The sequence below is a fragment of the Athene noctua genome, chromosome 2 (assembly GCF_965140245.1).
Source record: "Athene noctua chromosome 2, bAthNoc1.hap1.1, whole genome shotgun sequence".
In the NCBI taxonomy this organism is placed as follows: Eukaryota; Metazoa; Chordata; class Aves; order Strigiformes; family Strigidae; genus Athene; species Athene noctua.
This window is the reverse complement of record NC_134038.1, coordinates 21,484,109-21,499,421: the sequence shown is the minus strand read 5'-3', so window position 1 is coordinate 21,499,421 and position 15,313 is coordinate 21,484,109. Positions and strand designations below refer to the sequence as shown.

At 42.0% G+C, this 15,313-nt stretch overlaps 1 protein-coding gene across 7 annotated transcripts in view; it reads left to right on the top strand.

Moving 5' to 3' along the window:
* Nucleotides 1–15,313, top strand: part of OXR1 (oxidation resistance 1) — a 291,991-nt gene that overhangs the window by 31,992 nt on the left and 244,686 nt on the right. For 6 of the 7 annotated variants that reach the window (XM_074898538.1, XM_074898537.1, XM_074898543.1 and 3 more), the window contains exon 2: nucleotides 11,918–11,996. In XM_074898538.1, coding sequence (XP_074754639.1) covers nucleotides 11,980–11,996 — 17 coding nt within the window. In that variant the 5' untranslated portion in view covers nucleotides 11,918–11,979. Of the gene's footprint in view, nucleotides 1–10,793; nucleotides 10,865–11,917; nucleotides 11,997–15,313 lie in introns of those variants that run through there. The other variant, XM_074898539.1, reaches the window with a different exon arrangement.

Below are 15,313 nucleotides of genomic sequence, written 5' to 3'. Positions count from 1 at the left end.
CTCAGGAGAAATGGTTGTTTTTATCTGTCTTATTTAAAAATCAGTACATCTTTTTAGTCTGCTCACAGAGTGCATGCTAAGAATTTTTTTTCTCTCCTACTACAGTAGTTAGGATTTGCCTTGAAGCTAATCTGAATCCTACTACAGGCAAAAGTGGATGATCTGACAGGGGATGAGTGATAGAGCACACTTCAATCACTGCATTGTATATACTATGTGGATTTTGTGGCAGAAGCTACACTTAGCTATGACATGAGAAAGATACACATATGGTATTGTACAGTGTAGGAAATGATGAGAAACAAAAACAAATGGAAATGAAGGATAATGTGAAGCTTTGGTCATCATATTATTTTAAAGCATGAAAGATGAGAGCTTAAAGACAAAGGATGAAAGAAGAATTAGCAGGTGGGGTTATCCGAACTGTCATTGGGATGAGGCAGCAAACTGGTAATTCTTTTTTATTGTTGTTGTTGTCTTAAAACCAGAAATATTTATCTTCATTTTGGAAGAAGGAAACATCTGTCATGGAAACTGTATGAAAAGCATACAGCAGTCATAATGTAATTAATTTGTAAAGAAAAAAATGGAAGTGTAAGAAGATTAAATTAACGGGATTACAAATGTAATCATAACAGACAATAGTATTACGTCTTTGGTAACTATGTGGTTGGTGCAAAGGGCTGCTGACACATGAAATAACCATCATAGTCAAATATATGAAGTTAATTTCTATATTTCTAAAATACTTTTCCTTCAGATATGAGGAAAAATATAGTAATGAAATTAATACTTCTGAATGGCCATAACCATAGAATACCAGGTTGGAAGGGACCTCAAGGATCATTTGATCCAACCTCTCTTGCCAAAAGCATGATCTAGACAAGATGGTCCAGCACTTCGTCCATCTGAATCTTAAAAGTGTCCAGTGTTGGGGAATGCACTGCTTCCCTGGGGAGATTATTCCTATGGCTGATTATTCTCGTGAAAAATTTTACTCGTGTCCAGTTGGAGTCTCCCCAGGAGTAACTGGTACCCATTATCTCTTGTCTTTTCCATGTGATTCCTTGTGAAAAGGGACTCGCCATCTTCTTTGTAGCCACCTTTAAATACTGGAACATGGTGATAATGTTGGCTGCCCTCATGATTTACAGAAGGCAAAATGATTTAGTTATTAAACTCTTGATACTGAACTGACCTTTGATCAACAACAGATGGCAGTTGGGTTTATTTCACTGCATAAGAATTGCTGTTAAAGATTTCTTTTACATTACAGATAAATCAGTCTCTTCATTAGTAACTACATTTTGCTTTTCTCTATTTGAATAGGACTCATTCATTAGTTCATTTATTTTTATTTATCATTTAGTTGCTTAAGAAGCCACTAATGAGTTGGTTCCAAGAGCTGCCAAACTAAAGCTTTAATTGTTTATTTGAATTTTAAGGTACACTTCCTTCAAGTGTTAAGGTAATTAAACAAAACAGAAAAAAATAAACCCAGAGAATAAATGTGTTGCATGCTTTGTAAAGGTTTGAAGAAATTATTTATTTTCATTTTGAAATGATTGGTTGTGCAATATACTAAAAAGGCTGAAATAAGTGATCTGAGGCAGAGTTCACATAGTTTAAGGCCAGAAGTATTCAGTCTCTCTGTATCCATGGGCCGTTACATTTCTTCTGGTTAACACAGTATGATTCTAGTGTCTTTGTCTAGACATGGCTTGTGTTTTTTGAATCATGGCTTTTGGGAAGATGTTGTGGTCCTGCCTAAGTATCCTATTATACTGCAAAAGACTACTTGCTGTGAAACTGTTTCTCATACATATCTTTGTGCCTTAGTTTTTTTACACTGCTGTGTAAAGTACTTGAAAATTCAGGTGGCATTTTCTTGCTTATATGTTTTGGATATATCTGCGTATCATTCATCATCTTTTGGTCTGAACAGTTCACTATTAGATTAAAATAGTCTATACAGTTCCTCAAGTATGGAAGAGGGCAGACATCTACAGGAGAAAGCCAGTTTTCAAGGCAGGAGAAAAGCACTGATCTACCAAAAATGTTTTGCTGAGCATCTGTAGGCGATCTTATCCTTTTCTTCTGTGGTTTTTTTTTTTCATCTTTTAGTATCTCGAAGGGTGTTGGTGAGTTTTTTCAGAATGTGTTTTTTTTCTAAGTGCTAGCAAATCAGTAACTTTTAATAAGGTATGGTATTTAGGTTTAATGCTATATTGCTGAGACACTGAATACCAAGATTACATGGTTTTAATCTCGATGGCATTGGGTGGAATTACTCAAAAGGCCTTAAATGTAGGAAAGTATAGTTTAGCAAAATAAATGTAATGTGGTTTAGTGGGTGATTTAGGTGAGTACAGGAAAATGTTTGGGTAATATTGCAATCTTTTGGAGGGGCCCATCAACACAGAGGCCCTGCCTTCAGGGTGCAAGTATAAAGAATTTAGAACTGTGTATTTGTTTAATATCATATGGGCACTTCGTGACATATTTGTGAAGTTTGAGTAATGTTTAAGAGCCTTAGATTCTTTTACACTATTAGTAATGTTTGGAGTTTTTTAAAGTTACTATGATTAGTAACAGCAGTAACTGATTTTGGTAAATTGAGAAATTTTCTGAGTGATTGCTTTGCAGCAAGGAGATAATTAGGTATATTTCTAGTTAACTTCATGCTTTGCTTGTCTGTTCATTTCTCAGCAGTCTTTTTCCAGAGATAGACTGAATTAACCAACTGCCAAGTTTTTCTTTCCATTTTACTGCAGCCATAATACTTATGTCAAAAACCATTACATATTGTCTTTAATGGGATGGTATATCAAAGCTTTCCTGAAGTGCAAAAATTACTTCATCCCCATTAGCTCTCATTGTCACTTCATCATGCTGTAACTTAAGTAAGCATGACCTGTTCTGTGTAAATCCACGTTCATTTTTACTTACCTAAGTACTGAAGTAGAGTTCTCTCTCCTATTTCTGTTCTTTATATTTTTCTTCTTCACTTGTTTGCTTCTGCAATAGATTGTAGAATAGTGATGCTGCTAATAAACTTATATATTCCAGGTGTCCCCAGTGTTACGGGTACTGGCATTGCTCCCTTTCCATTCTTCAAGTTATTTCTTTTGAACTCATAAAATTCTTTGTATAGTTCTTTTTATTTCAGAGGTAACAATTCTCAAAATATTTGGATTTGGTTGCTGTTTTGTGACTCAGTATTTCCCATTGCCTATGGAAGATATTTTGTTCTGCTCTTACTCTTCAAGGCTTACTGTGCGTAGTAAGTAGTGTTTCATTTCTCAGGTCTTGCCTCATCTGCTTATTGCTCCCTCCTAGCTTTCGATACCTTTCAACTCAACTAAGTCAGGTTTATATTTTGGTATATTTTTTTCTTATTTACTGCTTTTAGTCCTCTATGTAAATATACGAATCTACCTCTTCTGAGAGGAATTTAATATAATTAGTTTTTCTAACCTTTCAGAACAGAAATTTTAAAGCATTCTCTTGTTGCTATTTCCTTAAAACAAAAAATCATCTATAGTCATCCTGACATCATACTTTTACCAACATTATATTTTAATTATCCCAGCTTCAACCATGAATTCACATCCCCTGCTATGTTTTTCCTTCTTTATACATAAACTCGCAGGATCACAGGATAACTCAAGTCAGAGGGGACCTCAGAAGGGCTGTAGTCCATCCTGCTCAAAGCATGGACAGCTGTTAGGTCACTCCAGATTGCTCTGAACTTTATTCAGACAGGTTCTGAGAAACTCAAAGGAGGAAGGCTGCACAACCTTTCTGTGCAATATGGTCCACTGCTTGACTGTGATTATGGTAAAAAGCACTTCTTTTATACCAAGTCAGAGCCTCTTGTTTCAGTTCATGCCTACTTTCTGTCATCCTCATACCATGCATCACTGTGGAGAGGCTGGCTCCATCTTCTCGATAACCTCCCTGTTGGTACTGGAAGGAGCCTTTAGGTTGCTTGAAACTCCCCCTTCTCCAGGCTGGAGCAACTCAGCTCCCCCAGCCTCTCCTTACAGGGCAAGTGCTCCAGCCTGACCAGCCTTGGGGCCCTGTGCTGAACTCGCTCCAGTTTATCAGTATCCTTCTTGCACTGAGGGCAGGTTGCAGAACTGAATGCGATATTTCAGGAATGGTCTGATGATTTTTGAATAAAGGAGGAATCACGGAATCACATAATCGTCTAGGTTGGAAAAGACCTTGAAGATCATCCAGTTCAACCATTAAACTAACACTGACAGTTCCCAACTACACCATATCCCTCAGCGCTATGTCAGCCCGACTCTTAAACACCTCCAGGGATGGGGACTCCACCACCTCCCTGGGCAGCCCATTCCAACACCTAACAACCCGTTCTGTAAAGAAATGCTTCCTAATATCCAGTCTAAACCTTCCCTGGTGCAACTTGAGGCCATTCCCTCTTGTCCTATCGCTTGTTACTTCATTAAAGAGACTCATCCCCAGCTCTCTGCAACCTCCTTTCAGGTAGCTGTAGAGGGCAATGAGGTCTCCCCTCAGCCTCCTCTTCTCCAGACTAAACACCCCCAGTTCCCTCAGCCGCTTCCTGTATGACCTGTGCTCCAGAGCCTGCACCAGCTCCGTTGCCCTTCTCTGGACACGCTCGAGTCACTCAATGTCCTTTTTGTAGTGAGGGGCCCAAAACTGAACACAGGAATCGAGGTGCGGCCTCACCAGTGCCGAGTACAGGGGTCAGATCCCTTCCCTGTCCCTGCTGGCCACGCTATTGCTGACACAAGCCAGGATGCCCTTGGCCTTCTTGGCCACCCGGACACACTGCTGGCTCTTGTTCAGCTGGCTGTCAGTTAACACCCCCAGGTCCCTCTCTGACTGGCAGCTCTCCAGCCACTCCTCCCCAAGCCTGTAGCGCTGCTGGGGGTTGTTGTGGCCTAAGGGCAGCCCCCGGCATTTGGGCTTAGTGAAACTCCTCCAGTTGGCCTCAGCCCATGGCTCCAGCCTGTCCAGGTCTCTCTGCAGAGCCTCCCTACCCTCGAGCAGATCAACACTCCCACCCAACTGGGTGTCATCTGCAAACTGACTGAGGGTGCACTCGATCCCCTCGTCTAGATCATCAATAAAGATGTTAAACAGGAGTGGTCCCAAAACCCAGCCCTGGGGGACACCACTCGTGACCGGCCGCCAGCTGGATTTAACTCCGTTCACCACAACTCTCTGGGCCCGGCCATCCAGACAGTTTTTTACCCAGCAAAGCGTGTGCCCATCCAACCCACGAGCAGCCATTTTCGCCAGGAGAATGCTGTGGGAATCGGTGTCAAAGGCCTTACTAAATTCAAGGTAGACAACATCCACAGCCTTTCCCTCATCGAATGAGCAGGTCGCCCTGTCGTAGGAGGAGCTCAGGTTTGTCAGGCAGGACCTGCCTTTCATAAACCCATGCTGACTGGGCCTGATCCCCTGGTTGTCCATTAAATGACTTCTAATGGCACTCGAGATGATCTGCTCCATGACCTTCCCTGGCACCGAGGTCAGACTGACAGGTCTATAGTTTCCTGGATCCTCCTTTCTGCCTTTTCTCTAGATGGGTGTCACATTTGCCACCCTCCAGTCCAGTGGGACCTCCCCAGTTAGCCACGATTTCAGGTAAATCATGGACAGCGGCTTGGTGAGCACATCTGCCAACTCCCTCAGCACCCTTGCTGTAACCCATCCGGTCCCACAGACTTGTGTGCATCCAAGTGGTGCAGCAGGTCTCTGACCACCTCCTCTTCAACTGTGCTGACCTCAGTCTGCTTCCCCTCCCCATCTCCCAGCTCCTGAGGCTGGGTGTCCAGGGAACAGCCAGTTCCACTGCTAAAGACTGAGGCAAAGTAGGCGCTGAGCACCTCAGCCTTTTCCTCATCCTTAGTTACCATGTTTCCCTCTGCATCCAGTAAAGGAGGGACATTTTATCTAATCATCCTCTTGCTGTTAATGAATTTATAGAAACATTTTTTGATATCTTTAACAGCTGTAGCCAAGTTGAGCTCTAGCTGTGCCTTGGTTCTCCTAATGTTCTCCTTGCATAACTTCACTACAACTTTATAGTCTTCATGACCCCTCTTCCAAAGGGGATAGATTCTCCTTTTGTTCTTGAGATCCAGCCAAAGGTCCCTGTTTAGCCAGGCCAGTCTCCTTCCCCGGCTGCTTTTTTTTCGGCACATGGGAACGGCCTGCTCCTGTGCCTTTAAGACTTCTCTCTTGAAGTATGTCCAGCTTTCCTGGACTCCCATTTCCTTCAAGGCAGCCTCCCAAGGGATTTTGTTAATCAGTTTTTTGAACAGGTCAGAGTTTGCCCTACGGAAGTCTTAGGTGGCAGTTTTACTAAGTATGATCCCTTCCCTCTGTCTGCTTGCCATGCTCCTGCTAATAAAGCCTGGGATGCTGTTTGCCATCTCTGTGCCAGACCATGCTGCTGGATCGCTCTCTGCTTGCTGCCCCAGAGCCCCTCCAGCCAGGCAGTGCCCACTCTATACCATTGCAAGGGTTTCTTCCTTCCCAAGTAGAGGACTTTGTGTTTGTCCTTGCTGAATTTCATAAGGTCCCTGTCAGCTCATCCCTCCAGCCTGTCCAAGTCTCCCTGGATGACAGCCCTGCCCTCAAGCATATCAACTGGTCTCCCCTAATTTCGTCTTATCTGTGAACTTGATGACAGTGCAGTCCATTGCCTCCTCCAAGTCACTGATAAAGATTTTTTTTTGTTATACTCTATGAACATTTTGTGCCATATTTATCACTGTAATAAAATTGCATCTTTACAGAAAATATTTTTATTCTTAGTATTTTGCTCAGATTTGCATGGGTTTGAGCAGTCAGTGTAAATCTCAGTAAATTATGTTTAAACATATATGGTGTAAATGTAAAGTTTTACTATTCTTTTTTGCCAGTTTTACTACATAAAATATCATCTTCAAGACATCATTTTAGAAATCACTATTGCTACCAAGAAGTTTCTCATTTTGGAAGTCGTAGCCTTCAGAATTTATCTCCAATCAGTTAAATGGTATTTCTCATCTGCTCCCATGCAAAGTGAATCTGTTTAAAATAAACAGTCTTCCTTAGCAGCTTAATGTGGCTGTCTAGAAGAGAGTGAGGATGGTTGTCCTAGGCTGTTCTGCCACTTTGCTCTGAGGATGGTACCTTCCACTAGAGAGGGATTTAATTTGGTGACCGTATCAGTATTTTTTTCCAAAAATGATGTACTTGTGCCTCAAGGAAAAGAAAGGTGATGCTGCCAGCAAAGTTTCTGCTGAGATAGGTGGCAACATATCCAACACCTTCTTCTGACTTTTGCACCAGTCACCTTCAAGGGAGGATGCTTCAACTGCTCAGCAATTTTATATACCTGTTGGTTTTCCTCAAATAGCTTGTCCTGTTTTCTGAGAAACTGCAGTACCTTATGTCATCACTAATGTTACTATTTATATCCAAGAAGAGACAGAAAGCATCTGAGCCCTCTGTTAAAGTTCTTATGAACATAAAGGCAGTCTTTCCTAGTAATGTAAGATGCTTAAAATACAATAAATGCTTGTGAATGGTGCTATTTAGAGGTAAGAAAGATGAGTATCAAATGATTGAATAAACTTGGGTTAAAATTTTCAGTGTCAGAGTTCCACCGATGCGCCTGGAATCATAAATGACTGTGTCATTTTCAGATATGGGACCTGGACTTCCAGGTCACAGCCTAAATACTTCTGAAAATTGAATTAACGAGCTTCAACCTTGCTCCTAAGAGAAAAGGAATGCCTGACTCAAATCTTTGTAGTGCATTTACAGTACATATACAAGGTCCACATTGTATAATCACCTGTCTAAATGGCTTGAAATTCTTAAGGTATGCACTGGGCAGAGGCTGAGTTGCGGTTCTTAATCTCGTGCACATTCTTTCTCTGACAATGTAGGCGTAGTTTAGGCTCCCAGTTAGCATGACAATCATAAATAGGGAACCGGAGTGTTATTTCCCAAGACATGCAGGGCATGTGCATGCCCCAAATCCATGGATTTTCAATTGGAGTGGACACTTGGCTTACTTAGAGGCTTCAGAAATTCCCAGTCAAGACAGCTAACTTGAAGCATGCATTTATTATGCTCTCAGTGTAGAGCGACTAATGTTAGTGAGAGGCAGGGAGAATAATTGCATGGGAAGGAAAATGTACTTCAGGCTGATGATATTTGTGCTGCTTGCCCAGCTGCAAGGCTGTGATTCTGGAACAAGAGGGCATAGAAAGGAAGAGGGAGGTTCCCTTCAACTCTTTGCAGCTGTACAAGTAAAGGAGCTGCACCAAATCAAAAAAAAACTACACACAAAACGAAAAAATAAATGCTTTAAGAGCAACTGGTAAGTTAGGACAGAAATGTCACTGCCCTGCCCCATAATGAAATATGGTACTGTGAGAATAGCACTTTGTTGCCTGGAGGTAGCAAGACATTTTACCTGTTGTCATTTTATCGGGTGTGACATGGAGATGTGAAGTCCCCTTGAGCATCTTATGAATTTAGGAGGGAGTTTGTAAACAAAAATCCTCCTGTCAGTCGTGATCATGTAATCAGAGCTTCTTCCTGGTAAAAAAACATTTGTATTTTGATTGCACATTTACATGTAGAGAATCAACTACACTAGGATATAATTTTTTATTTTGTAAGCTATGTCTTTCTGCTTTAAGTTGAACATTTGGGAGTAGGGCAGAAAGGTTTCATTAGCATCAGAATTACGTGTTGTGAAGGCAGTGGGTGCGTGCAATGGCACTCACAAGGGAAGTGAATCAAAGTTGTGAGCTGTTGCATTTCTCATGGGAAGGGACTTGGTGGGGCAAGTCTCAAGCTGGCGAGGCTCGTGCCTGCCTGAGCTTTCTGGTTGCTGTTTAGCTGCTCCTTAGGCAGTGAGGGACCAGAATGCTGTGAACAGGGGCTGCAAAAGGGACTTGGTTTGTAGGGCTGGGAGCATGCAAGGCACCCATAACACAGCCTGCACTGCTCTTTGTGCTTGCTTTTCCCAGTTTGTGCAGCAGTTTGAGCCTCTGCTTCCAGTTCTGCTGAGAGCTGCTTGTGGTACCCTTGCATCCAGGCTGCGGCTGGGAATGGCTGACCCCTGCTTTGGAAGGACTAAGCTCATGGGGAGCAGCAGCAACACCCTTGTAGCCATTAGCACATCAGGGACACAGAGCATCTCTTCTTAAACTTGCCTCGGGTGGCTTGGAGGGTGTACAGTGATGGTCTAAGCACCCCATACGGATGTTCCCTGGCACTGACTTGTCCTTGGCACGTTGGAGGCCTCAACCCAGCTGTCACACTGAGGGAGGCTGCTGCTGGCGTGGTGTGGGGCTGCAGGGTAACTGAAGCCTCTTCTGGCATTGGGGTCATGGGGGCCTCTCCTCGGGACAGGCACACTGAGCAAGGTGCTGACTTGCGTGGGGAGGGAGCTGCAGAAGAGGTGAACAGATCATACACCAGCAGAGAAGGAAGGAGGAGATACCTGGGGTCTTCGCAGAAACTCTGCAAAGATAACAGCCTGAGCCACACAAAATGAGGAAGGAGGGACAGATGCAGACCATGGCTGAACAAGTAGTGGAGGGTGGCTCTCAAGACAGAGGAGAGGGAAAGCTAATGGCTTTGGGCAAGAGAAGAAAGTTCCTGCTCCACCTTACCAAACGCGCATAGCATGGCAACAAGTGGGATGAATTAGGAGTTCACGCGCAGTTGCAGCCCTGTGACCATATTGGAATTACAGGTAAATGTCAGGATAGCCCTCCTGACTGCAGTGCTGTAGTGGATGGATACAGGCTTGTCAGAGACTAGTGATAAGATCAGGTGGGCAAGCCAGGATGAGAAGTTCTGTATAAAAGAGTGGCCTGAATGCTGACTGGGCTCAAAGAAAGGAAGGACACAGACAGTGGAAGTGGGGACAGGCTACTTGGAGGTGAATGTGACACATGTAGGAACATGTAGGAATACAGTCAGGAAACCCAAAGCCCATCTGGAATCAAGACTAGCCAAGGAGGTGAAGGGCAACAAGAAAGGTTTCTGTAAGTACATTGACAGCAAAAGAGAAGGCATAGGTAGCATGGGCCCATTGCTCAGTGTGACCATGTGGAAAAAAGGCTGAAGTCCTCAATGCCTTTTTTGACTTGGATTTTGCTGGAGGGACTTGTCCTCAGGCCTCCCAGGTGTCTGAGCCTCCTAGCAGAGCAAAACAGTACCTGCAGTAGAGGAAGACAGCATTAGGGATCACTTAGCCCACTTTGGATGTGCACAGATCCACAGGAACAGATGGAATGTGCTCAAGGGTGTTGAAGGAGATGGCTGATGTCATTGCAAGGCTGCTCTCTCATCTTTGAAAAGTCATGGCAACAGGGAGAGGTTCTTGATGACTGGAAAACAGCAGATGTCACACCCAGCTAGTAACTAGTGAGATCCTTCTGGGTTCGATATTGGTAGCAACACTGTTTAGTATCTTCATTAATGACATCAGTGATGAGATATAGACCAATCTCATCAGATTTAAGGATGACACCAGTTTGCAGGCGTCAGTCATGTACTGGAGGGCTGTGTTGCTATTCAGGGGAACCTGGGCAGACTGAAGAAATGATCTGACAGGAACCTCATGAAGTTCAGCAAAAGCAAATGCAAGGTCTTGCCCATGGGATAGAAAACCCCTGTGTAAAAGGATGGGCTGGGGACCAACTCTCTGAGAAGCAGTGCTGCAGAAAGGGATCCGAGAGGCCTAGGGAAGAGCAGTTTGAGTGTGAGCCAGCAGTGCACCCTTGCTGCAAAGAAAGTCACCAGCTTCCCTCAGCTGCATGGGCAAGAGTGTAGCCGGCAGGTAAGGAAAAGATCCTTCCCCTCTATTTGACATTTGTGAGACTGACTGTTGAGTACTTTGTCCAGTTTTGGGCTGCCCAGAACAAGAGGGATGTTGACTTATGGAGACAAAATGTGTGGTGAGTGGACTGTAGCAGATGGCCTATGACATGAGACTGAGAGAGCTGGATCAGCTCAGCCTTAAGAAGAGATGGCCAAGAGGAAGACCTTAGTGTGGTCAGGGAGTACAATGGTGGAGGATATAGAGGAGATGGATCTAGACTTTTCTTAAAGGTATACAGTGGTATGACAGGAGGCAGTGGACACAACTTGTAACATGGAAAATTCTGGTTAGGTGTTAGGAAAAATGTTTTTGCCATGGTGGTGGTGAAGTAGTGGAACTGGTTCCCCAGAGAGGTTGTGGAGGTGTTAAAGACTCAAGTGGACATATCCCTGAGCAACCTGATATGATTACACCTGCTTTGAGCTGAGGGTTGGACTAGGCAGTTCCTCCTGACCTAATTATTCTATTATTCTATAATATTTTCATATTTTTATTTTTTATATAAAGGTTGGGATTGAGTCCATACTTAGTAGGCCTACTCCAGGAAACTTCTTATTTGTATTAATAGTTTCTTTCTGGAAAAATAACTAATTTAGTAAGATAGTCATTCAACAAATTGAGCACCAAAATGCAATTAAGATGTAAATTTATATAGCTGTGTTCAGACTGTCAATTCAGAAAGATCTTTGTTAGTTGCTTTGAGGCACATAAATTCCACTTTCAGAGGCAAGGGCTTTTAAGTGTTGCACTATCACATAGCATTATATCTAACTCTTTTGTTAACAACCTCAGGTTTAAGCCCTATGAGTAGGATTTGGTCTTAGATTTTTTAATTTTTATCTGTTATTTGTTAAACTTAGTATTGTTTTGCTAACCTTTGTATTTCTATAAAATTGCTAGGTATTCTCTGAAGTTGCACTGGAAGATGTTTACTAAAGTATTTATTGTTCAGGATATTAAAATCAAGGTCCTGAGTTGCTTTGTCTAAAGTCTTTCTTTCTTCTTATCCAGGACAACAGAAACAGCCTGTGCAGAGCAGTGCATTTGTAAATGTGGAACAAGTCCGCACCATCATGTTTGGCACTAAGAGGTTAGTTTTCACCTTTATTGTTACGCTTTTCATCTCCAAAAAATAGTATGGCTCTTGTGACTCTAATCTGAAAATTTTACATTTTTAAATGTATTGTTATACAAAATACATCAGCTAGATACACTGTTCTATTATATTAATGTTTTTTCTTTGCTGTACAGCTCTGTTCTACTTTATTTGAAAGGTATGTGGCATACAGGCCTTGTAGCACAAAGGCAAATAGTATCCCCAAGGCATTATGGGTCATAGCAAGACTGCCAAGGAAGACATTGTACTAGTGCTACAGGGCATCCCTCCTGCTTTCTGCTTACAGAAAAAAACACCAGGATGACAAAGCATCAGTGTAAGATAGGTTCTTTTCTGCGATTTTAGGGAGTCCCTACTGAGTGTAAGGTAACCTCCAAGTCTTTTTCTGCATGATTCAATGTCATACCCCAAATGTCTCAAAAATCAACATTCTTGAATTGATGCTCTCTACTTCCTGCACTCTTTAAGTGCCTCTGCTCTTAAGCATCAGGTGGTGGCATTCTGCTCCTGTATCCATCAGCAGACATCATGGCCTTGCTTTTCCCACAGTTCCTGGAGCCACACAAGCTCTTGTGGCACCTGAGGCACCTTGCCAGGTACCAGCTTCTGCACCTCTGGGTCTTCTGCAGGAGAGTGTGATTCCTCTGTGGAACAAAGATACTACAGACCATTCCTCCCATGTGTGAACTCCCTCGGTCATTTTGCTTGTTGGTAGGGTTTTAGGTTTTTAGTACAAACTAGTCAAGGACTTAACACTTGTGCCCCAGTTGCATGGCAGCCTGGTGAAATGTTTGCCCAGTGCAGTGTCAGAGCACCTTTAATCTGGTACCTGGAGAAGTAGCTCACCTCTTCTGAACTGTTGGGAAGAGGGGAGGCTAACTTGCCCTTAAGAAGTAGCACATATGAAGCAGCATCTTGCATCGCTGCAGAAAGCAGGGATGGCAAATAATAAGAAAAAGCAGATTGGTTTTCTGAGGCATCAGCTCTCTCAGCAGTTGCACAAGTCTTCAGGATGAACTCCAGCCTCGTCCGAGTCAGGGCGCTACCAGGGGCTCCCCTGTCCCCTGTGCCCCTGCAAGCCTGGCCCCTGCTGCCTCACACAGCAACAAATTCAATGGGATGTTTTATGCCTGTCTGAAGTGGTCTTGACATCTAACTCCAGACTGTGTTACCTTGTATTCGAGATATAAACGCAGTACATTTTTAGGGTAATTTTTCAGGAAAAGGAAACTTTGGTCTTTCTTTTAGGTAAGTACAGAATCCATTGTTTTATCAGTATGATGAGTTTAAGATAACTGTTGCTGAGGGTACAGTAATGGAATTGCAAACTTCCCATTTGAGGATTTCTGCTTTTAATTGATTGTAGAATATTAAGACTCAAGTTAACCAAAGACATTCTGAAAAGTGAAATAAATTATTACATTACATTATATTCAGGTGGGTTAGTTATTTTTGCCACTGTTTAATATTAGTCCATATGAGCTCCTTCTGGGCTGATCTAAACATTTTTTTTTACTCTCAGATATTCTCTTTATCTTTTCTTAGAATTATAAAGCAATGGCAAAATAGAGAATTATTTGATTGGTAGCCTTTAAATTTCATTCTTTATGTTTTTTTTCTCCCAGATTGAATCTTGATTACTATGCAAATGAAAATTCCTCATAAGAATTATTACAGAAAATATTAAATTCTCTTTCATGCCTGCAAACAAGAGATTTTATTAAAAAAAGACACATCTGGGGAACAGAAGTTCTTTGCCTCTCCACTGTACTTATTCTGCTATTTCTCACTTTATGCAGACTGTTTTGAACCTCTTAAAATAAAGGTTTTCCTGCTTCCAGGAGGGAAAGAGGCAGGGTAGACTTCCATAATTCCTATGTGTAAACTGGTAAATTACATCAAGTATTCTTGGGATTGGTACCATATTTTAGTTAGGTGGTGATTGAGTACTTGTCAGGTATTTTATTCTCCCAACTGCAGTGCATTTTGAGTTTAATTTTCATAGAGGACTATTAATTGTGAACAAGAAAATCTTGATTTTTACTGATCTTTTTTGAAGGTTATAAACTCCTACAAACAGACTGCCTAAAACTGTTGAGAGTTTTTGAACATCTTGGTTTGATATGTTAATTCTTTTCCTAAAAAGAAATACTGTATTTTCTTGGAAGTATGAAGAACAAAGCTATTTTTCTATGCTTTACGGTTGATTTTCCTGTAAAATTAGATTTAAATCAGTTCTAATAATACATTGCTAATTATAAGCTCCACAAAACATTTAACAAAATTACAAAACTCTGACTCAAAAACTGAATTATCTCCTGTCACCAGATCTTTGGAAGTTATCAGGTATATAGTATCTCAGCTCCTGTAAGTGACTGTCCTATCAGAACAGCTTTGACAAAATTTGTATGTGTGGAAGATACTTCTCAGCTGCTTTATAAGAAGCTGTGTTGTTAATGTGAACTGACATCACTAACACAGGTGAATTTCTCTTGATTTCAATTTAATTTGAGAACTGATCCCATGCTTTTAAATACAGAACTATCGTGGTTTCCTATGTGTTGTCTTGTATTCTGCTCTCATCTATTGCGTTAATTTTTCTGCAATTAATTAAATCTACAATACACAGCAGCACTGAAATAGCAGAGCTCAGTATGTGACCTATGATCAGAAACAGTGAGTTTCTGATGCGTTGTATTATTCACGTTGTGTATTTATATAAATCTTGCAAGAGCAATTGCTGGTACCATTGTCCTCCTGTGGAAGGGACAAGTATGTAAATGGCTTTACAGAAGGGATTTTTATTTTGTGGGAACAAACTTTACGTGTGGAAGTTGCTCCACAAAGATAGGCCCCAAAATAGCTCATCCTAAGGATGTGTGGTAAACTCTGTCTCACTGTTGACCTGCCACTGGCATCATGATGTTCAGGGGTACTCTAACCTGTGGAAACCCTATGTTGTATAACTCATTTAAACTGCATCCACACAGCTGGAGAGTATTTCTCCTGGATGGCATGCTCAGTTCTCTTTTCCTTCTGTAGCCTACATTGAAGTCTTCAAAAGATGTCCTAAGTTGTCAACAACTCTAGGCCCCAGTACCCAGCCATTTGGATCCTAGGTCCCTAAATGAGTTTAGCAGACTGAAGGAAGCAACTGTGAGAAGCAGGAGGTGAGAAATATGAGGACATTTGCTTAATTGTATATGCAGTATCCCTCCATTTCTGGAGCTGCATCCATTTGTCCCTTTTTTGAAGAGCCTTGCACGTGGCATATGTTTGAATTGGTCTTG